Raw genomic sequence first — 23,662 nt, 5'->3', positions numbered from 1 at the left:
TACCACAGGATTAAAGACTAAATTTCGATTAATTAATTGAGTATTTGGCCCATTTTTTTTTTTTTTTTTGAGGGGCATAAAAACTGGACCATCTCGCATAGATTCCTCTTTTCTGTTCTTACATAAAATATTATTAATTAATTAATTAATGGTTTATGGACTAGGCACACTGCTAAATTTAAGCAGAAAGAACCCAACGACCATAATGGATACATTAGTGGAGAGTAGTTGATAATGTCAGTGTGCTAACGGAACTGAAATTATAATTACGGAGAACAAAGGAGAGAAAGATGATAATAATAAGTATAATATATACTTAATAATAATACAAATAAATAAATAAATATATATATATAAACTAAAATATGCCAGTAGCATGGCAAACCATGAAAATGAACTTAACCAATAAAATAACAAAAAAAAAAATAAATAAATAAATAAATAAAAGTAAAATGAAGGGGGAAATAAAGAGGAGGGTACTGTTGAAGCAACGTTCCCAATATAATTTAGAAAATACAAGCCAATTCAAAAGAAATTTAGTGGCGCCCCCAGAATGGCACCCATATCCGAATTATGTGAAATCTCACTAAATTGGAATCATGGACTACCAACAATACGTGACCAAATTAACTGAAAATAATAATTAATAAAATAAAATAGACTGACCATTATGCTCCATCTCGACGGAGGCCTATAATAGTCAGGGAATCACTGCATTTCGAACGCTAAAAAAAAAAATCCTTGCAATGACGGAATGATACTAAAATTAAACCGCCGATGCAATAGATTTGCATAGCAGTGGTCCTTATGCAGTGAAAAATAATAAGACAGGACTCGCATGGCGAAACCATCCCACTGACAGAACAATAGTTTAACTGAAAATATATAGAAACAAATTAGGCTATAAATGGCAGTACTGACGTAGCGTTAGCAAATCGTCACGCTACTACCATGTAAATATAATCCAAAAATTAAATTGAGGGGTAAAAAGTAATGGTAAAAAAAAAATAATAATAATAAATAAGTAATAATAATAGGAAAGCTAACATCAATGGCAGCAGAAAAGCACAAAGCACTACATTTTTCGTATAATAAACTAAAATAAAATATATGGCAGTAGCATGGCAAACCTCCGTCGAGATGGGGCATAATGGTCAGTCTATTTTAGTTTTATTAATTATTATTTTCAGTTCATTTGGTCACGTATTGTCGGTAGTCCACGTTTCCACCTTAGTGAGATTTCATAATTCGGAGGCGGGTGCCATCTGGGGACACTTTCTTTTGAATTGGCCTGTATTTTCTAAATTATATTAGGAACATTGCTTTAATAGTACCCTCTTCTTTATCCCCCCCTCTCTATTTTACTTTTATAGTTTATTTTATTGGTAAAGTTAATTTTCACTCTACTGGCATATATATTTTGTTTTAGTTTATTATACGCAACATGTAGTGGTTTGTGCTTTTCTACTATTTTTTCACTATTACTTTTTACCCCTCTATTTAATTTTTGGATTATATAAATATATAAAAGAGATTTGAGTCCTAGTTCTTGCGATCACTTAAAACTGGCAGTTCGCCCAGTACCTTTTCCTCACACGAGCTTTGCCTGTAAATTTTAGTTTAAGACTGTTTTTTCTGGTCTCAGAAAATGGTCTTCCTCCCATCCTGATAATTACACTCTAGTTTTAAAGCCTCCGGTTTTCAACAGGAATCGAACCTAAGATCTTTCCCAAATTGGGGTAACGAGTGGTGAAGCTACTGTTACAGTAATGAACGATGTATCTTCTGTAAAATCAATTTGCAGATTTTATTATTAATATCATTTTATTTCCACATCAGTGGGCACCCCTGGAACAGCCTGGTTCGGCTAGAAAGGGTGTAACATTATGCAAATTCCAGTTGATTACATTCATTGGAATTGCAAGAGATCAAAACAGATTGAAAATACAAAGTAAAAATCAATAAATAAAATAAACAATAAAATAAATAAATAACAAACAATAAAAAAAACAACGGTGAATCCATGAAAGCCTTTGCAGGGAATTCTTTTCACTTAATACTTATTGTTCGTGTTTATAGAGTTCTTTCACTATGTCCTTTTGCTGCATCCAATGTGTAACTCCCTAGGAATTGATGCACGATGAGGCATCAATTCCTAGGGAGTTACACATTCCGAACGTATTTGCCGGGAACACTGACCTAAGGTATTGCACATTTTGCAGAAAAGATTGCAGATAAGGTGTTGAATTGCACCGTTTTCTTTGTGAAGTTCGAGGGTTTGCAGAAAGATCCCAGATGTCAGGCAAATCCAGTTGGCCGCATAGAAATTGTGCCAAGGTGTGTAGGTTCCTCTCTTTGACGATGGTTTCCCAGGGTTTCATGCCCAGGTTTGCATAGCGCACGTTCTTAGAGATAGTGAAAGGGTAGCCCATCTCCCTGTTTATCCATCTCAGGAGCCAATATTCAACCCCCAGAAATCTCTTTAGTTGAGCAAAGGAGGCTCCTGACCAGAGTACCGAAGCGTAGAGCGGTACGGTTAATCTTTATAATACTAGAGAGAGATACTTCCATTTCTAATACCTACGTTGCTGCTAGTCATTCCCCATCCATACTTTATGTATGGCTGTGTTTTCTGTCTGAAAACGTTGTACTTGCAGTTGTAAATCACACTAGAGGAAATTATATATTTGAAGGAAGTCGTCATAGAATAAAATAGTAGCGCTGTAATCAGTTTTAAAATAATTTTATTAAAACCGGATGTGCCTGCAATAATGATTGCTTTTGTCAACTTCCCAAGAGTATCGTACTCATTTCGCTTCAGTGCGGTAGTGTATATATATACGTAAATTCTACTGCGCAACAAAAGTTACCAGCTTCCCTTTCTCTGAGCTAGACCATCAACAAAGGCGACTCCAAGTCCTATTACAGACTTTGTAACTATGGCAACCATAAAAATTTTACAGTAAAACGCTTTCAACCTAAATGTTATTTCTGAAAATCTTCCTGCAAATGGTGTTACTGCTTTAAAAATTCGTTTGAAGCGTTGTTTGTTTTCGGTTGCGTTTTTATTTCCCACTTCAGCTTCCTTTGCGTAATACGGCATAAGAAGAAAGTAAGTTGCGGTACTGGAAAATCGCATCTGTAGCCGTTGGGCAATTTTGCTGGTTAAACTCTGTGCACAATTTATGTGGAACGAAGAAAATTAAAGCACTGTTGGTACTTTTTTTTTTTCCCTCCCTGAAATGAGTATTATTATGATTTGGCTCATCCTAACCAGCCAGTAACTATCAGCTATTGCTTCTTTCTACACCTGACGATAGAACGTATCAGATTCAGCGAGGCAGTTGCTTGAGTACGTTAGACGGCTCATCCTTTTAGAATAAATAATCGTTCTTATTTACTTAATTGAAAAGGAATTAAAGTCTTAGAAGGTTCTCCATCTGGAGCTTGCTTTCTGCAATGTTTAAGAATTTGATAGATTAAGATGTGTCAACTTTGGGTGGGGTGTTGGAAACGCTTTCAACAATAACTAAATTTCTAGCAAGAAAAAGAAAAAAATTAGAATAAACAACTGCTAACATTTCCAGGAACAAACAATACTTCCTCGTCAACCTCCCCCCCTTCCCCCAGGGTTTACTTTTATTTCCAAGAAGTTAACGCTGTACGATTTCAACACTTAATTAAATTCTTTTCCCACAACTGGAGAGGCTACTTCAAAATTTAAATTCTATAAATGTCTGACTTCAAATAATATTAGAGTTAATCAGTAATCCTTCTCTTACAAACACACACCATTTACATTTAGTGTCTGCTACAAGTATTTCCAGGAAGTATTACTCCTTTAATTCTATTACTGTCATGTAAATCAGGACAAGAGCGTGAACTGACTACCACCCTTTCACAGGTCACCTGCAAATTCGTCAAACGATTTCCAAATGTAAATAAATCTCTGGACGGTAACATGGTTTGTTTTTATTGGGCATCAATTACCAATTTTGGGAATCACACAAGGCTTAACGGTATTCTTGAAGTATTAGTGATATTCTTGCAAATAAAGAAATAATTCAGGACCTTCTACTTACGGTACACCGAAAAAAAAAAAAAAAAATAAATAAATAAATAAAATAATAAATGAGTTGCATTTATAAAAAATAGTTGTACAAGAAAACAATTTTTCAACAGCGGAATTCAAGTTAAAGTTGTGAATCCGTCTTATGGAAGAATACAGTACTAGTGAGTGTCAAAGCAGCTGATTGATAAGGTCAATTTATACTGTAGTCGAAGTATCATCAATTGAAATGCTACCAGAAAATTATGATATAATTACAGCAAGAGGATTGCCTCTTGCTGTAGAACACAGAATTTTGGTAATAATTCTTTTATTAATTCCCGATATAACGTGAAAATTGGCAGTAGCATACCTGAGATTATGATGTTTTAGTCAAATAGAAGAGATGATAGAAGTGGTCGCCATTGATGTCTAGGCAGTTTCACTCGATGCTCGACATTTGTACACGCCCATTGTAAATGTTTTCTCTATGATAGATTCAGTTTTTTTCTGACCGATGTTTGTTTTCGTCTATAGCACGAGGCTTGTTCTGCATTTACACTTTAATATGCTCTCATAGAAAACGGGAGCATAATAAGAGTATGCCAGTCAAGGGGAGAAGAATGTGGGAGCCTGGTGGCTCTTCTCCTTAGTTGATTACTTCGAAAAATTTAACTTATGCTAAACTGAAATATAATCTGTGGTAAGCTATAGTCAGAACCTCCAACCTACAGTACGAGATAATTTCTTCTCGCATACCGAGAAGAAATAAATAGCATTTATACTATTATGAAAAAGATAGTATGAACTAGAGCTGTAATGCTCAATTATTATGAAAAATAATGGTAACATACGGAAACTAATTTTCCAAATAGTGGTGGTTAAGTTAAAAATGTTTGGGATTCCCTGCTGTAGAGGTGTCAGTGCATCACATTAACTCCTATGTTCTCCTTTCATCATTTTGGAAATAACCCTGTGTGAACTTGATATCTTTTAAACGAGTAGGGCAGTTTTGTTCGAAATGACATCAAGTTTCGTCATGTTGTTGGTATTGTTGTTAACTGAAAATTGCTACCAATTTTCCTGATTACTAAAGAGGTATGAAATTTGAGTTCTGCAGCGAGAGTATCACCCTATAGATAATATGGTGAGTTAGACTTAGCAGGGCACATTATTATTACTATTAATAATGTTTGAATACTCTAAGCGTCATGTGCCGCAAAGCTATATGCAAGCAGCACAAAGATACAGGATTCATCCCTTCGACAGCATAGTATATGCAAGAGTATATTAGCTATAGCATATTATTTATTATAATATAATAAATACTTACACAGCGTTTATGGCATAGTGATACTGCATGCAATAGAATGTGATGTAACGAGTCTGTTATAATCAACATAAGTTCAAGGAGTTAGCTTGCACATTCCATTAGCGGATGAAGACTCCATCTCTGCAGCAAATGGAAAACTTATGTTATAGTTTACTTTGACTGACTCGGCATATTTTCATAGTTATGAGTTGGAGGCCGCCATTATATGGATTGGAGTTGGTATTGTTAACTGAATTTTTGTCTCAGCCAATTTAAAATCGGTTTAGAATCTCAACTGAATTTGAAGAAACATCCTGTTTAGAATTTTCGAATAGGTTTTATGTTGGAGCCTTCCTACAAATACCAGTCTGCAGAAATCATTCATTAAAGAGCAGCAGGTCCTTTTGGAGTCCAACAACGTTACACACAAAACAATACATTGAAAGCAATTCACCAGCGTTCACGCATTCTGAAACGAGAACTGTTTAGCAAGAACATGAGAAATTTAGACCGGTGGCACCGAACATCCCATTTTGTTGCAAAAATAGGTGACCGACCACTACCTTAGTTGGGTTCCTTACCGAAACTTGCATGAATATTTATTATTGTAGCCTGAATAATAAAAGTGGAGCTTCGGTTTTGTTGCCTGTTTTTGCAGATGTCCGAAGATTCAGCTGATCTGATCTGTTCTTAACCACCGCTGCGGTGACGTAAGCTTAATGCATAATGATTTTGTGAAGCTTCGTTGAATTATTTTTTCAACAGCTTCGTCTATATGCTGTTAAGAGGAGGATTTCTTAACAACTATGCTACTGCAGTTTAGATTTATAAGAAAATTTTGTAGGGCGGTTGTTAACGTGATCAATAATGAGGAAGTAAGTAATGAAATGAAACGAAAAATATCTGTAGTTGCTGCTAAAGTGTTCCCAGAGCACAGGAAGGCTTAATGATGTTGAATAACTTCTTAAAATTGCATAGTGCATATAAATTTTCATTTAATGATCACTTTCAGAAGAAGGTTATTAAAGGTTAATAAAACTATACCTGTATGCCATGATAGTTCAGAGCATGAGCAGGACTCTCTACTTAAACCGTGACAAGAAAATGTGCACCTGGCTCAAAGGAAGTACTGATTCTCAGAACAGGGTGTTTTTGCTGTCAACCAAATTTACTGTGAGGTTGTATATAAAATAAACTTGTGGGGCTAAACTGCAGACTGGGTGCAGTAACTGAGAAGTTAAATGTGGAGTGAGAATGGCTCGTAGTGATTCATAAATTCGTTAATCTTTCTAATGTTGTCTACTAAATGGTGAGCCAACTTTCAGAAGCACTGTCTCTTCTTGTCTTATGATTCCAGAATGGGATTTCTTTCTGGATGTGAAGAGAGCTGAATTTTCGGAATATGAATGAGAACTAAACTGAATAACTGCAATGCACCATTTTGATTAGATAATCTCCGACTTCTTGACGACAGCAGCCAAAGCACCATAGTAGACATCTGAAATATTGTCTTAAGTTCCATTTTATCAGTTGCATAGCTTTCTTATTGAACCAGGCAATAATTTTAATATCAAAATTTACTAGTAGGCTTTTAATTTTAAATCACTTTTGAAATAGCTAGTGTTCTGCATTAGTCATCCAGCTAACAGAATATCTTTGATGGCAGCCCTTCTGTGGACTGAGCGTTCCACAGAATATAAAGTCTGCAGCAATCAAACGCAGCTTATGTCTAATAAAATATAAATATCCACAAACAGGAAAACATTAGGTAAGCTAATGATTAAAAGCATACTGCACTGGATAACCAATCCTGTGGCGGCATTTTACTATCAAATGTGTATTTTGTCAGTGAATTTTAATTTTTAGAACAGTGTTAGACATCAAAACCTGTTTTTTCAGAAAAATACCTTGCTTTTCTTACATTTTTGGGAAGCACTCCTGATTTTTGTAAAAAACAAAATCAAGGGGGGGGGAAAGGGAAGAAGAAAAAGCCTCCTGTTTTAGCTAAAAACTTCCTGTTTTCTTTCTGCTTATAAATGCCTGATCTCTAGCTTCTTGAAAGTCAAAATTTGGCAGCTACGATTACATCTTCTGTTACTTAGAGTTAAACAGAGAAAGAAAGAAAGAATGAAGATTTCAAACAGGTTTCGATTCTATTTGAATATTTGCACTAAAAGAAGCTATAGCAAACAGTCAAATTACATATATTCCTTGTAATAAAGACTTAAATTAAGGGTGGCCTAAATATCTTGCAGACCTACTGAGCGTGCCGACACATTGTACTTATAAGCAGGGTGCTTATACGTAGAACGCAGGTGGAAATGCTTACTTGTAACCAGCAGCCACAGGTAGCCTAAATGAATAGTGTAAGTTAATGGGAGTGCGTATAATAAGAGCGTGTGGGCATTGGTTACCGTTTCTTGTTTGATCAACCATCTTATCTCAACAAACTAAGCTTGCTGGTTCCCAGTGGAAGTACAGATGTCACTCAACTGCGTACGCATTGCTCTCACCTGTGGCCTTTAGGCAATTACAAGAACTGCTTTTGCTATAGAGAGCAAGAATTAGTAGTGAGGTAAAGAAAATCTGTAAGCACGGATACTGAAATTAATTTCAAACATTTATGGGTTTATGCAAAACGCGCAATACGGGACAAAAATGCCAAACTGCATTCAAACAGGAATACCATGGTTCTTTTTTCTGATATTTATCTGTAAAGTGCTAATAAATAAGTAGAAATAGTCGGTTAGTCCGTGTTTTTATTAATCAAATTTAAAACAAATGATTCTTGATTCGTTCTGATATATTTAAAATTGCCATTCATAACTTTAAAATCATTACATAAATTATGATATCCAAAAGTTTGTTTACTATAAGGTACTGGGATGGGATATACTCATCAGTTCCTTATTGTTTTCAAATCTTGGGAGGGGGGAGCAAAAATTTATCAGTATGACAGTGAAGAAATAAAATTTTCGAATATGTAAAATTAACTTTCTTGTACTTCAGTTTTCAGATTTATACTTTGTTTCTGAAAATATCAGACTGCATTTTATTTATCATTGATTTTTGTAAATAAATGATATAAAAAAAAAGTTTCTCTTTTGTCTTCTACAACAAATTTCAGCCTGCACGGTGCATAAAAATGCATTAATATTTTAAAGCATGGCTTAAAAAAAAAGACAGTAATGGCTAACACTTACCGGTTTCATATTTCTTAATTAATATAGGATTTTCCACCTACAATTAACATTAAATGAAACGTAATTATTTTGAAAATTACGTGTTGTATTTAGCTTAGTAATAGAAATCATATACTGTATGATTTCTATTACTAAGCTAAACCTTAAAAAAAAAAAAAAACTGATTATCATCCATAATTAGCTCATTAACAGAAAAGAGCGATTCACCTACCCAACCTTCTCCCCCACCCGGTCACAAGTAGTCAATCGTGTCCGAAAAGGCGTATCGCAAATGGTTAGTGCTAGTTGTGTTGCTACCCCTGCTTGCTGAAAGGAATTTTAATTTAAGCTCGCTGGTTGACGATAGACATTGATTTCATTGAAACATGGACTTAATTTCAAAGGTTTATATGAGACGGCCAATATCGAATTAAAAGAGAAAAACTACATTCGAACAGGAATGCTGTGGAGAAATGGTAAGAAATAAGCAGCGAAATTAATGTATAAGGTAATTTTTTTTAAAATTTTATTATCATAATTTACATAATGTTTTTGTTACATAAATAGATTAGCTATGGAAATCGTGTACTATTATTTTGTCACGTTAAAACATTGTTTAATGAATGTATTTCGATTTAAAGTTAATTAAGGTAGAAATTTGGCCCTGAAAAATTTATAACTTCCACTTCAATAATCTTGGAATTAGAAACATTTATTAAGGGATTATGACGTTTGATAAGTGAACAAAGAATTTACTTATTATATCTCGATATACGTGATATATCTATTTTATATATCAATATACGTATTATCGATAATGCATAAATTCATTGTCCACTGATAATTGAAGTACTAAATCGCAAATTTTTTTTTTTTTACCTGAAAATTATTGGACATCCGCAGGAGGGGTTGATCGGCAATTTAGTGGTAAATTTTAGGGTACCAATTTATGCGAGAGATAAAGGGATTAACGCTACAGAATTCAGTGGCGCCCGTAAAACTTACCCCATCGCATTCCGAGCAGTTGCACCTGTAAACTGCTTTCTGTGTGTTCATAGCCAGTGAGAAGCTTCAGCTGCATGTCACTGCTGGTTTCCGGTAAGAGGCTACCTGCGTTTACGTGTAAGCATCCTTATAGAAGTAACTGAAATTGACCTACTCCTGGAATTCCGTGCTTAAATCCAAATAAGTGCATGTGTTAAGTTGCACAAACAGCATGTTAAAAGCAAACAAATCTTTCTTACCTTTACATTTAAGCCCTTGGTGGATGATACCATACAGAAGTGATCCACAGTGGTCACAGAAGGTGGGACTTGTGTAAGTATGGACTGCGAATTGATGCTTGGTCCGGGCATCCTGAAAAGGAATAACCAGTGGCATAATTATTTATGGTATCCGAGATTATTAAACAATTGCATTGTTAAAAAAATGAGAGAGAGAGACTGCAGACAAAGTTTTGTTTACCTTATTTGAAATATGAAAGTCAGTGAATTGTAGTGAAGATTATGCAGTTGTATCCGGGACTTGGTTGGTTTTGGGACCTTACTTTTATTTAACTATGTTTAACCATTTAAGAAATGTTTAGAGGGCCCCCCCTTCGGTGTCGCAACCTCGCTGCATCGCATCTGGTGCACTCCATTTGCATGACCCAGTTTGATGTCACACATTATACAAATAACACCATAAAAATAAATAAGAGTTGTTAAGACTATAATGCGTTATGTTAAGACACGGGAGCCTTGGAGCGTCCCTTATTGTACAATGCAGTACTTATTGTGCCAGCTTTACTGTACTAATACAATGGTGAGAGGGACTATGACCCTCTTATCTTGTAGATAAATGATGCATCATTTTACCGATGATCACAAACGGATTAACAAAATCCTTCACTTCTAACCAAGTGGTGGAGGTCAGCTGACTGCTGCCTCAAAAAGCTGAGGAGCTTATTCTCTGGCACGCTCCAGTCCGTGGCAGGTCCCCACGGACTGGAGATGTGCAAATGTATCCCCAATTCACAAAGGGGGACGAAGGGTGACACGAGTAATTACAGACCAGTTAGTTTAACTTCTGTTCCGGGTAAAATAATGGAGTCACTGGTTAAAGATGCATTGCAGGATCATCTAGACAAGGCTGCAGCAATAATTCAGACACAGCATGGGTTAGTTAAGGGAAAGTCTTGTCTGACAAATTTGATAGGATATTATGAGGTGGTTACAAAGGAACTGGATGCAAAAAATAATTTTGATATCATATATTTGGATTTCAGGAAAGCTTTTGACACTGTTGCGCATAGAAGACTATTGTACAAATTGGAGCAGAATGGTATTAAGGGTAAGTTGCTACAATGGATAAAAGGATGGTTGAGTGGGAGAAGACAGAGGGTTGTAATCGATGGGTGCTGCTCTTCGTGGACTAATGTTATTAGTGGAGTCCCACAGGGTTCGGTGTTGGGTCCACTGTTGTTTTGTATATTTATCAATAATATTGATGAAGGTATATCAGGCTTAGTGTCGAAGTTTGCATATGATACAAAGTTTGGCAGGGTTGTTAATGACAGTAATGGCAGTGTGCTACTGCAACAGGATCTAGAAAATTTGAGCAGATGGGCTAAGAAGTGGCAACTGAAGTTTAACCGTGACAAATGCAAAGTACTGAATATGGGTAGAAGTAACCCCAGAGAAACTTACCAACTGTGTGGTACTACACTTAACGTGGTAGAAAATGAAAGAGCTGGAAGTAATTGTGCAGTCAGATATGAAGTTTTCTGAGCAATGCAGACAGGCTGCCAGGGCAGGTCATGGGGTTTTGGCAATGATATACAGGAATTTTGCTAGCAGGGAAAAGGAGGTGATTGTCCCTTTGTATAAGGCACTGGTCAGGCCACGCCTTGAGTACTGCGTACAGGTCTGGAGGCCTCATTTTAGGAAGGATGTAGATTTGCTTGAGCGTGTACAGAGAAGGACAACAAGCTTGGTGAGGGGAATGAAGGCATCCCTCTTACCAAGAGAGGCTTAAGTTCTGCAAATTGGCTGGAGACTAGGCACCTGCGCGGTGATCTGATTGAGGTGTATAAGGCCTTGAATGGGTTGAGCACGCTGAATTCTGATGGGATCCTTCCACTTGTTCAGATTACGAATCTAAGGGGGCATAAATTCAAATTAAGAAAAGACAGCTGTAGAATAGATGTGCGGAAATGTGCCTTTAGCCAGCGGATGGTTAATTGCTGAAACAAACTTCCATCTGTCGTTGTGGAAGTTGATAGGTTAAATAAATTTAAGGAGGAACTGGACAGGCATTTGGAGGGAATGGTGTGATTTTTTTTTTTTTTTTTTTTTGGCTGATGCTGCTTAAGCTCATGCACTTGCTTTCTTGCATCGCATGCCACTACTCCTCCTGAGAGCTATTAGACTGGACAGCGGTGTTGCCTAAAGCTTCGCCCACCGTTTACTCTATTTGGTACTGGGTTCTCCCATTTTAGCACAAACTCTTGCTAGCTTTACCCTGCTGCAATTCTAGGAATTGAGCGGATTGGCGCTTTGGAATGCACTGCGATCACTTGGGTTTCGACCTATTTGCGAGCAAACTGTATAGGTCCCCAGATCTGCTCAAACTGGCACAGAGAAAGTGTGATATAATCGCTGGAGCTGTCTCCAAATGGCCCTGCTGGATAGGATAAATTTTACGAGTAAACATCTATTTGAATTTTAGCTGCACAGGCGGAAACAACCGTCTTTAATAAGAATCCTGTAGGAAACGAATTGGTTTGAAAGAAAGTTACCCGAGCTACTCTCAATCGTTTCATGCTGGAATAGAGAGGTGCAACTCGATCCACTGCATCAGACGGCTGAGTAGCCTCCCCCCTCTTCCTGCTGTGCGTTCTTTAAAGAGAAGTTTTAACGAAATTTTGAAACTTTCCTTAAGAATACGCCTGGCTGACGCGGATAGCTTTTATGTCCACTATTATTCCAAGCGAGCGTCGTGTGTATTATCGCGCAATTTCCAGTTTTTGATTGTGTTAGGACAGTGGCTTCCACCAAGTTCTCTCCTTAGGGATTGTGGCGAGGTTCCCTGTAGTCTAAATTTTCTAGTTTTGTGCCAGGGACAGTAGGAATCCCCCCCCTTTTTTTTTACACACCTGGAAAAATCTTCCCAGTTTACGGTTGCCATCAATAAGGAAACCTGATATTTCTACTAACTGCTGTACCAGCTGTAATTACTGCCCGAAGGCCTAGCGATCCAGACTGGAGATAGATTCATTTCTGGGTATCCGTTTGGCGAAGGAGCAACTACTATACTAATACAATGACACTAACCATAGTTATAGACTCTCTCATCAGAACAGCGTAATACTGTTCATTAATCAAGTACAGTACACAAAGTTGAGCTAAACTTTACTCAATTCTGCGAAACTGAACTGAGCTTGATTAAAATAAAAATGGAATAATTAAGAACTAAAGCAGCACAGTGTTTTTTGCTTTGAATTACCATACTTTGGATTTTTTGAATATATATTGATTACTGTTTTGGATATTTTGAATAAACGGATTTTCACAAAAATGAAAACGGAATAACAAATTCATAAAAACATCATGGGTGATATTTGGGAATGACTCCAATATGAAACCAGAATTTAAATTTAAAGTGAGACACTAAAGCGGAATCACAGACCAAAATAACGCCACGAGTTAGGCCCACTGCAAACAATAAGATCCCTCCTTATGACCTTAAATTCTCACTAAGTTGTATTTTATTATTTCCTGTGGGCAGAGTGGCTAATACTTTAATAGGATTATTTATGCAAGGATCATTAAGTTATTTTTAGTTGAGACAAGTATTTTTTTTTTTTTTTTTATATAAGATACTTTCTTCGTAATAACAAAATTTACGAAAAGAGAACATTAGCTAACCTGGAGGGGATCCTAAACAAAAAAAAATAATAATAATAATAATACTCTTTATTGTTCAACGAGGTAGATTTGAACAGTACTGTTGTAAAATCTCTTCATGGCCTGAAGAAGGCCAGGGATTCACAGACTATTCTATTCACGATATTCTGGAATTGTTGCTGGATCGGTCATTATAACGAAAGCAATAGACACAGATAAATTATTTCAAAAATGAGAAATAGTCGAAAATTGTTAGGTTTAACATTTAATATTAGGGTTAACAAAAACAGGCCATAATATCTTTTTTGCAAATGAATCAGAAATAGTGACTTCAAACGTCAGGTGAAGCTGCTCTGAAGATTACTAGTAATGCAGGAACTCAGACACGCGAGAAGAACGTTACAGGGAAAAAATCTGTGCCAAAACATTCTAAGAACATAGATAAAACGTTTACTGAAATGTAAAACGATATGCGACAAGAGGCTTAGTGTTGCACTGAAAATGAAATGCAAAAATGTCACAAAGCTCAAATAGTATAATCGTGTAGTTATACACGTATGCAGTAGGGAACTGGTGAAAGAAGAGAAAGGATCCTAGTAAGGATGCCAGTGTGAATGGGAAAAATATAAACAGAACAGCATAAAAAAATTAATATGTAAGAAAGGAGCTGGGAACAAAAATAGCGCTGAATAAAGCGAGTGGAAAGGCAACTTGGATGCTGGTATAAGTAAAGTGAAAAGAGGAAGCCATCTAACTACTCCGTGTTCCGTTTCATTGGAAAGTACAGTGCTTGTGTTCGAATACTTCCGGGGTACCTTATTATAGAGCCGCCTAGATAACACTGATGAATAAAAACAAATCGAACTTTCAAATACTTGGAAGTTACTGCTTGGAAATACGGCTTCAAGGATTTTTTTTTTTTTTAATTTATTTATTCATACGACAAATATACAACAGTTGCATACGTCAACTAGAAACGGAAATATGTTAATGGTAGAAATATAATACTGAACAGCAAACTTCGAATGCGGTATAATCTGACATTTTAGCTTATAAATTTTTTAAAACTAGTTAGAAAGCATAAAGGTATCCATATAATAAGTGTTAATTATTCTGAGAAACCTGATTACATAGATTCACAGTAAACATTTATTTTATATAATTGGAAGACGAAAGTTACAGACTTGTCTGACATTAATTCTTGAAACAGTTTAAAAGAATTAGTAAATTAATCTCGTTATGAATAAACTTCCGAGTGAAAAAATGCTGTGTTAAATAATTTTAAGTTTAAATGGATTTAAACTGAAATGTAAAAGTTTCGGTGACAGTAATTACAGTATGCGATGTTATATCATCTGTATTAAAAGGTATTTAACAAAATTTCGATGCTGTTGTAGTATCGAAAACAAAGACGCACATAATTGCTGGCATCCATGGCAGTATGGTGGTTTCATAACCGAGTCACTACATCACTGGGAAGGTCTGGGTTAGAACTCAGTCGAAGACTGAGGGAATTCCTGAAGACCTTTTCAAACTGGGGCTGATCTGGGAAGAGGGAGTAGAGTTCCCCCTGTGGATTTTTCAGTATTTTACAATATTCATATCTGCCCGTGGAGACACATTTGTACAGACTGTAAGAACTGTAGCACTATGGCCTGAGCAGTCAAAGCGCCAAGACTTCCCAAGGACAAGAAAACTGCTGGAAAAGTTTTGTAATTCGTTTATGCCAGTTATAAATATGCTGCTGATTTACTCTAAAACTTTTGAGGTTTTTTTTTTTAACTGCAGTTCCCCTTATTGTAGTAAATTAGGAAGATTAACTTGAAATCATTTTCTCCACGTATGAAATGATTTTTAAAATTATTTAATTTTTTTATATTCCGGCGTATCTTTCTAATATTCGATATATTTAAAGAAATCAAATCCAGTCAGTTCGCAGGCAAGTTGCCCCTTCCGCGGTCAGACACATTGGAATACATTACATGGATACCCAGTTTTTAGAGCCCATTGGCCTTTCTCGGATAAACATGGCCGGTATATAAGGAGGCGTGTGAGCTATGCAAGTTCTCGTTATGGCACATTGAGTCGAGCTGACATTTTAGAGGAGTTTTAAAGTGGATATCACAGTCTGGCGTTGCTATAAGGTGCAACCAAACAGCATCACAGGAAAATTACGGAAAAATCACTACACGCGACCAGGAGGTACTCGGAAGGCTATATGATAATCTCGATAGATATCCTCCAAAACATCAACTAGGATGTTTAAGGCGTCGAGATCTATACTAATACACTACGTACAAGGTTCCACAGCTTCGGTTTTCTTAGGAAAGCGGTAGCGGCGGCGCATAAGCCAGATATCAAAAGCAATCAACTGTCTTACTTCGTCCAGTGCAGTGAACGCCGTAATTGGTTCATAGAACAGTGGAAATTGGTTATAGGGTGTGATGAATTTTGCTATATCCTATTCAATTTTCCTATCCTTTTCTGACAGTGATATCTCAAAGGCAAATGTCACTGAAGAAGTTGTAAGAAAATACTACGAAACGTTTGATCCCATTATGTACACATTTCCATTTCGGAAATAAAGAGTACCAACGTAAGTTTTGAGTGCTTTATCTTCAAACGACACAGGTTATCTACGCATCATGCCGCTCAAGAAATACCTTGTGCTCTCTGGTTCTTATCGCACTCACTAGCTGTAATAAATAAATATAATTTATTTATTACAGCTCACCAGTTGTAATAAATATAATTATAACTATGGTATCTATTCAACTTCTCTCGAAGTTTCGTTCCTTAAATGCAGACTCCAGACCGGGATACAATATTCCAGGTATGGTCTGACCGTCGCTTTATAGAGAGGGATAACGACGTCCTTCTCTCATATAGATTCTCCTCTGAGGAGGATTATCGAAATTCTTTTATATAACCTAGCGTGGGAGGGATGGCGCTATACTACAATAACTTAATGAAAAAAAAAAAAAAAAAGAAGCTCAGGTGAAGAGGGACACTCTCAGCTTGATTAGGCGATTTTAATTTGCCTATGCACGTTTAGCTTTATGCTAAAAAATAAAGAAATAACACAAATTAATTTGAGAAATTTCCACAAATTAACTTATATACTGCGAGGGGTTGAATTAAAAATGGCCAAGGAAGAAGGGGATTTGGGGGTTCTGATACACACAGATATATAATTCTCTGTCTTGTGTAGACAGGCAACAAGGAGGACCCATAGTGTCGTGTAGTTTTTCGAACACTGAGTAAAGGGGTTATAATTCCATTGTGTAAGGTAATTGAGAGATCGCACTAAGTATGGCGTCCTCCGTGATAATACAGTGGTTTCGCCACTTGTCACCAGTTTGGAGAGGTCTGGGGTGGAGACCGTCTACGACTGGGGGAATTTCCAAAGTACTCTTCAATCAAAGCTGTAATTAACCGATCTCGGGGGAGTACGGTTACCCGTGAGTTATTCCGGGTTTTCAGCTCACTTCACACGAAAATCAGCACGCTTCTGCAAAAACAATGAGCATAAACGGATATGGGTTACGCCTGGGGAAGGTTAAAATAATTATGTAAAAAATATGGGGGCCATACCTAACGAAATGATGATCCATGGAAAGTTATCGAAACGGGCAACATTTCCTCGTGAGATTGGCTAAACAGCTCCAATATGAGGAAAGATTGTTGAATATGTGTTGTACAGAGATTGAATATGTGTTGAGGTTTACACTTTGAGAGGGAAGAGCACAGTAAACTGATGGAAAGAAAAATATGCTTTCGGAGACTAAAATGTTACTAGACTAGGAGGCATGAATTCAGTTGCGGGGGAGGTGAATTGTAGATTAGACTGGACCGAGTTTTCCTTTACCCAGCAGTTATCAATCATTATCAAGAATAAGTCCGTAATTTATGGCAAGTCTGGCAAGATTTAGACCACAGCTCAGTCAGCAAAGTCATCGACTCCATTCAACACCTGTTCGCCATTTTTTTTTTTTTTTTTTTTTGATAATCAGCAGTGCTAGTTATTATCGTAGGCCTACTTCGCAGTAGTTTAGTCCTCGCGATAAATCATTGTATGTCAGTTGCTTCAAGAGGTCTGGGGTTTGATTCCTAGCGAAGACTGGAGGAATTTTTATAGTCCTCTTCAGTTGGGGACTTAACTGATTTCAAGTTAAAGGAGTAGAGTGTTCCCCGTTAGTCATTTTTCATCCGCATAACATGCAAATGGGTCCGTGGGCATACACTTCTGTACACAAATCAACACATGAATACAGTATATAGTGCTGCTGAAGTTTTATAAATTTCAATTTCTCGTAATGCTTGCTTTTGTTAAAAGAAAAGAGGTATTACAGTTTTTTGTGCTTTTAACAAACGTAAGAGCAGATGCTCACCAGACTCATTTTATGATGGGGTACTTTCTCTTTCCACTGGAAACCGCACTGCAAAACAAAATACCGTTGATTTGCTTCATTAGAGCAGAAGTGCGAAATCGCAGTTCATTATTGTTTAATATGATGAACCTTTTATCTCCTACTCAACATCGGTAGCGACAGTAGCTCGCAAGCCAGCATAAATAATAAAATCAAACTGTAGCGTAATGTGAATGTGTGTGCAGAGGCCCTAGAAGCATTGTATTCATGTCAATAAGAATTATATTGAACAAGACAATTTAGTGATGTGAAATAACCTGTGAGCTGTTTGATATTCAAGTGAATGCAGTTTTGTTAGTCTGAATCCTCCAGTCGACGACTAGAGGAATTTGTAAAGTCCTCTTCATTCGATGCTGTAGTTAATCTATCTCAGACGATGGGCGCAGGATTTTTGGCATGAGTCATTTCGGTTTTTCAGCCGTCAAAACATGAAAATCGACCCGTGAACACACTTAGCATTATGAGCTCAGGCTTAAGGACCGTTTTACACAAACATACTCGCCTCCCATTACAGCGTTTTTGAAGGGACTATCCCCGGAGGGTACTATAACTGCGAACGAATGAACGAAGCGAAATCGCTTTTTTTGGTTGGGAGGGGGGTTATTTTTCATATTTATTCGATCATTTACGATAATATTTTTCCCTGGGTGTTAGTCACTTTTGGTGAAACTAACAGACAGTTCTCGAATTCAGCTGGGCCGACCCAGTTGATCAATTTAATTTTTAAATTTAAGCTCGAAGCATTCTGGTTTTAAATATCGAAAAATTTAAAAATTCTCATGCCCCCTTACACGTTCAAACATATTCATGATTGCAAGAACATTTTTTTTTTCAATGGAAATTTGTGCAATATGTAGAGAAAAGGACCTCTCTGAAAACAGTCCTTAGCGTTCCGATACATTTTGCACAAATTTCTATTGAAAAAAAAAAAAAAGAAAAAGAAGGAAAAAAAAGAAAAAGAAGAAAGAAGAAAAAAGAAAAAGAAGAAAAGAAAAGAAGAAAAGAAAAAAAAGAAGAAGAAGAAAAGTAATATTCTTATAATTTCGGTGGTATCACATGTTTTGTTAACTGGAAGCGTATTATGAAATTGTGATAAAGTTTCTAATACTTGTACTAACCACGACACGCTTCCAGTGTCATTAAAATAAAGAACAGATGTTTATCAGTTTTGATGAGAGAACCCAACTAGAAACTGTTATGAAAAAATTACAGAATTTATGTACAGTGGGCCTTGGTAGGAGAACTGACAAGCGCACAGAGAAGCTTGATATGTGACATTATTCTAAGTCATGTTTGGAATTTTAACAATTCTTCGTAGCACTGCTGAATGAAATGGAATATCCAAATGGGGGGGGGGTTTGAAACAGACTTCGGATATTTTTTTGGTGAAGCTTGAGAAAAATGCCTTTGACAGCGAACTACACAGGGATGTCATTGTTATAAACAGGGTTTTGACTCAACATTTCTGAAGAGAGTGAAGTCTGCGAAAGAGTTTCTTCTTTTTTAAAGCGGTCATGATCAGCTGACATCTAAAAGATGAACTAACGAGAAATCTACAGGAAAATAAGATTCTTAGGTCATCGTTAATGCCTGGAAACATACTGTACTGATAAAGATTCCTGTCGCTGTTTTTTTTATGTATAAAATGCATAGTTTCTAGTGCAGTGCTGACTACTGAAAAACTTCCTTTCCAAAAGTCTCGTGCTTCCCCATCCTCGAAGAACTACTCTTTTTCTGCCTGTTTTGGCCAAAAAAAAATCTTGCTTGCTTACAGTTACTCGATCCCCAGTTTTTTCTAAAGCCAAATGTTGGCAACTATGGGAGACTAATTAAAATGTAAAAACAAGTACAAATCACTTAAGGACAGAACAGCGGTGCGAAACTGTTGCACCATGTGTTTCAAAAAAAAATGATTTTAAGGCACAAAACTATTGTACCTTTAAATTATTGAATAGTACCTCGAAGCCTGCTCGATTTTCAGTAGGAGTTTAAGTGGTTAAATATGAAAATATTTCAAGTAAAGTGGGCAGCTAAAGTATACCCTGTTTTTAGTGAACAACCTTTAAAAACAAGGCTACCCTCCTATGTACCCATTATTACATGTAATAGATTGAAAGTACTTGATACTATTGCCCGAAAACGAAGAAAGTTAAAAGAACATACAGAAACTGAACTTCGTCTTCATTCTATCGAATGACAGCAACTGAGGCATAAAAATTAATGAACGCCCCTTACTGATAGGCCATAGTGACTCTCTTAAATGTCGCTACCAAAATGTATACAGTATTAGCAGTAAACTACCCTCGATACACAATCATATTACTATCTCAATATAACTCCATTTGCTTAATTGAGATTTGGTTAGCATATGAAACGCAACCGGAGAGAATAGGTCGACTCCATGTACACCTCGAACCCTTCATGACTTTAGAGATTGCAGACGTGGCAGAAGCATCGTCTAATATTAATTAATACTGCAGACAGAATTCTGTATTCGGGTGTAGAGGCAGCACTTAAAGAATGATATAAACTTCTAGAAAGGCCTCAAAAGGGCGACTAGATTAGCGATGAGTATATATCAATGAATATAAAAAGAACCATTTAAAAGTCGTGGACTTCAGTTTGACAAAGTAGACAACTGTGGGAAGATTTGACTGAGATGTATAGTGCTGAATGGGATGACTAAATTGAATGAGGAATATTTGTTCTCCCTTGTAGGCGAGATAAGGACCAGGTGTTACTTATATACAATCTCAGGGAAAAACTGAACAGGATGAAGTTCACCTGTATACAACAGTTGTTGAACACCAAAACAAATTTCCTCCCAATGGGGCAGAGGAAGCGAGTATGGCTAAGCTCAAAGCAGAATTGGATGTTAACGTTGTGTGAATGGGACTAGATTGTTTCATTTTTATTATTTTGTATTATATTATTTCTGCCGCAGAAAAAGTCAGCTTTTTGCATCATTTAACCTTTCTAATACCAAGCTGCTAGTAGCTAGATATCAGGCAAATATATCAGGAAACTTCGAGGCCATATGAACCACATTCAGTAGGAATAGCGCAACTCCAAATCTTTGTGTATTTACTAACTTAGCACACATGAGGTTAAAGAATTGGGCTATTAGTATTATCCATGCAGTGCAAGAAAAGCCGGAGGCTTTTGCCACCCTTATGTGCTGTTCCGTCCTCTTTTAGGTAGCGATCGAGAAGGCCTTTGAATTTCTTCAATTGTCGGCCTTCACTAAAAAGCTGGCCTAACAGAAGGGCATTACTCAGTGGTAAAGTTATTGACACTTAAGTAAGCTCATCCATCGGACATAGTGGGAATCCGGTTAACATCGTGGGCTAACGACGCTCTACATACGCATATTCTGGCTTGTTACCCGTTTATCGACAAATTCAATGGAAAAGTTCGGTTAAACACAAGAAGTTGCTCTTGACGTCTCAAAGCCTTTCGATCTTGTTTGTCATAAAGGTCTTCTAAACAAGCTTCCATCTTATGGTTTCCCAACTGTTTTTTGGTATACGTTATCCAGTTTTCTCTCCGACCTCTCACTGGGGGGTGATGGTAGATGGCTCTCTGTGTTCTAACTTCTCCGCTAATGCCAGTGTCCCCCAAGGTTCAGTTCTTTCTCCCACTCTTTTCCTCTTGTATATTAATGACCTTCTTCCATTGACCACAAATCCTATTCATAGTTTTGCTGATGATAGCACATTGCATTCCACTTTCCATTTTTAGAAACCTTGCCCTGCTCGAATATCCGCTACCAATTCCTTAAATGCCGATCTTCAGGTAATTCTCCAGTGGGGCGAAGACAACTTAGTTGATTTCAATCCTTCTTAAACTCAATCCTGTCATATCTTGCAAAAAGGATTCTTCTGCTCCTATGCTTATCTATGGTGACACTCCAATTTCTAGGCAAAATGATATATCTCTTTTGGGGATTACCCTAACTTCTAATCTCTCCTTGCACAAGCACATTAAATAAATAAATAAATTTTCTGTTTATACTCCGGGACGACCAAACGGTCAGAGGAGTTAACAAGATAGACAGAATACAAGAAACAGCACCGTATTCAGCAGTCACGGGCTTGAACCCCGGTCACTCAAGGCACGTGTACTTATGCACCCGCGCGCCTGACCGCTAGGCTACGGCGGCTACAAATATTGCTTCCTCTGCATCTAAAAAAAAACTTGGTTTTCTCTTTCGCTCTCGGCGTTACTTTTCTTCCAAACAGCTGTTCACTCTGTACAAATCGCAAATCCGCCCTGCCATGGAATGTTGTTCCCACATCTGGAGCGGAGCCCCCAAAACCTCTTTCAGGCTTCTAGATTCCATTCAGAAGAGGACAGTTAGGTTAATTAATGACTCATCTCTAACAGAGTCTCTCCGCCTCATAGACGTACTTTCTGCTGCATGCCTTTTCCATAGACACTTCCATGGGCACTATTCTTCTGAATTGCTTCTATAATTCCCGCTCTCTCTTTCAAAACAGTCCGAACACGTGCCGCCAACATCCATTTACTGTCCATCTTCAAACTCACAGAACCAACTTTTCATCTTCCTCGTTTATTCATTCAGCTGCTGTTTTCTGGAACACCCTTTCTTCAACGTATTTCCTGAAAATTAAAGTCTACAGAAGTTCAAGTCTAATGTCAACAAATATCTTCTTTCGTCTTCTGAGCCTCCAACCCATGCACATACTAAGAACTATAGGTTCTAATACATCTTGTGTTTGGGGTTTTTATAAAAAAAAACAATGTGGGGGGGCCTGATTTAGCCCTTTTCCCTCTTATGAACATTTATTAGTCAACGTACCAGTTTCATTATGTTCATATAGTCATTAACCAGACTGAGTCTTGATTGATTCTATAGACACTTAAAACTAATGAATGAATTATATACTGCGTTATTTAGTGCATGTTAAAAGATGAATTTACAGGTATTCTTAAACCAGATTTCTTTGACGGGAAAAATACAGGGTGTTTCAAAAGTGATTGTCAATAATTTAAAGGTGAACTGTACAGACTTGTAACATATGCAAAAAAAGCCTAGTAAACATAGGTCCTTAAGTGAATCGTTTTCGAGATATTGCACATTTCTAGTTGGGATCCATCACTGACAAGGTGAACTGTACAGAATTGGGATCCACCACTGACAAAGTGAACTGTACAGGTTAGGTTATGCTCATTCTCTCCCTTTCCCCCTCTCGCAATGCTCTGAGACGTAGCAGGCACACTAGTACTTGTCAAAGGGTAGTCAACATGGAAAGAGGTTACAGCAACGAAGAGGATGCGGACATGCACTTCATGTATGGTAAAGCCAACGGCAGTGCACGCGAGGCTGCACGTTTGTACCAAGAACCATTTCCCCGCCAAAGGGAGCCCAACAGGCGCACATTCATCAGGGTACATCAACTCCTTAGAGAACATGGGCGCTTCGCACATGGAGTACGAGCAGGTAGGGCCTGAAGCATAACACCTGATGTTGAGGAAATGGCGTTAGAAAGAACATCATGTAACATCTGCAAAATCCTGTGGTGTTGAAACCAAAAATTAAAAATGTATTATCTTATGTTTAATAAAACCACCCTTAGCAAAGGATTCACAGCTTTTTTCTAAATTAGTGCTCCCCTAGTAAGTGGCGGATCTTAACATAAAATGTGCATTTCTCGAAAACGGTTCATTTGTGGCCCAATGTTCACTGGGACTTTTTTTTGCTTAATTTAGTTTGCACTTTTCACCTTTAAATTATTGACCATTTTTGAAACACCCTGTATATAAATGAAATTGATCAAATT

The 23,662-nt window shown here is 37.1% G+C and overlaps 1 protein-coding gene across 2 annotated transcripts in view; it reads right to left on the bottom strand.

Annotated features, from left to right (window-relative positions):
* The window catches only part of LOC150082986 (protein kinase C, brain isozyme-like), a 567,705-nt gene that overhangs the window by 284,250 nt on the left and 259,793 nt on the right, over nucleotides 1-23,662 (bottom strand). For both annotated transcript variants that reach the window (XM_090377718.1, XM_090377717.1), the window contains exon 4: nucleotides 9,787-9,898. In XM_090377718.1, coding sequence (XP_090233844.1) covers nucleotides 9,787-9,898 — 112 coding nt within the window. The remainder of the gene's footprint in view (nucleotides 1-9,786; nucleotides 9,899-23,662) is intronic.

This window comes from Mastigoproctus giganteus, chromosome 7 (genome assembly GCF_048544385.1).
Source record: "Mastigoproctus giganteus isolate SK-2022 chromosome 7, ASM4854438v1, whole genome shotgun sequence".
In the NCBI taxonomy this organism is placed as follows: domain Eukaryota; kingdom Metazoa; phylum Arthropoda; class Arachnida; order Uropygi; family Thelyphonidae; genus Mastigoproctus; species Mastigoproctus giganteus.
Note: the sequence above shows the minus strand (reverse complement) of the source record. Positions and strands in the feature narration are given on the sequence as shown.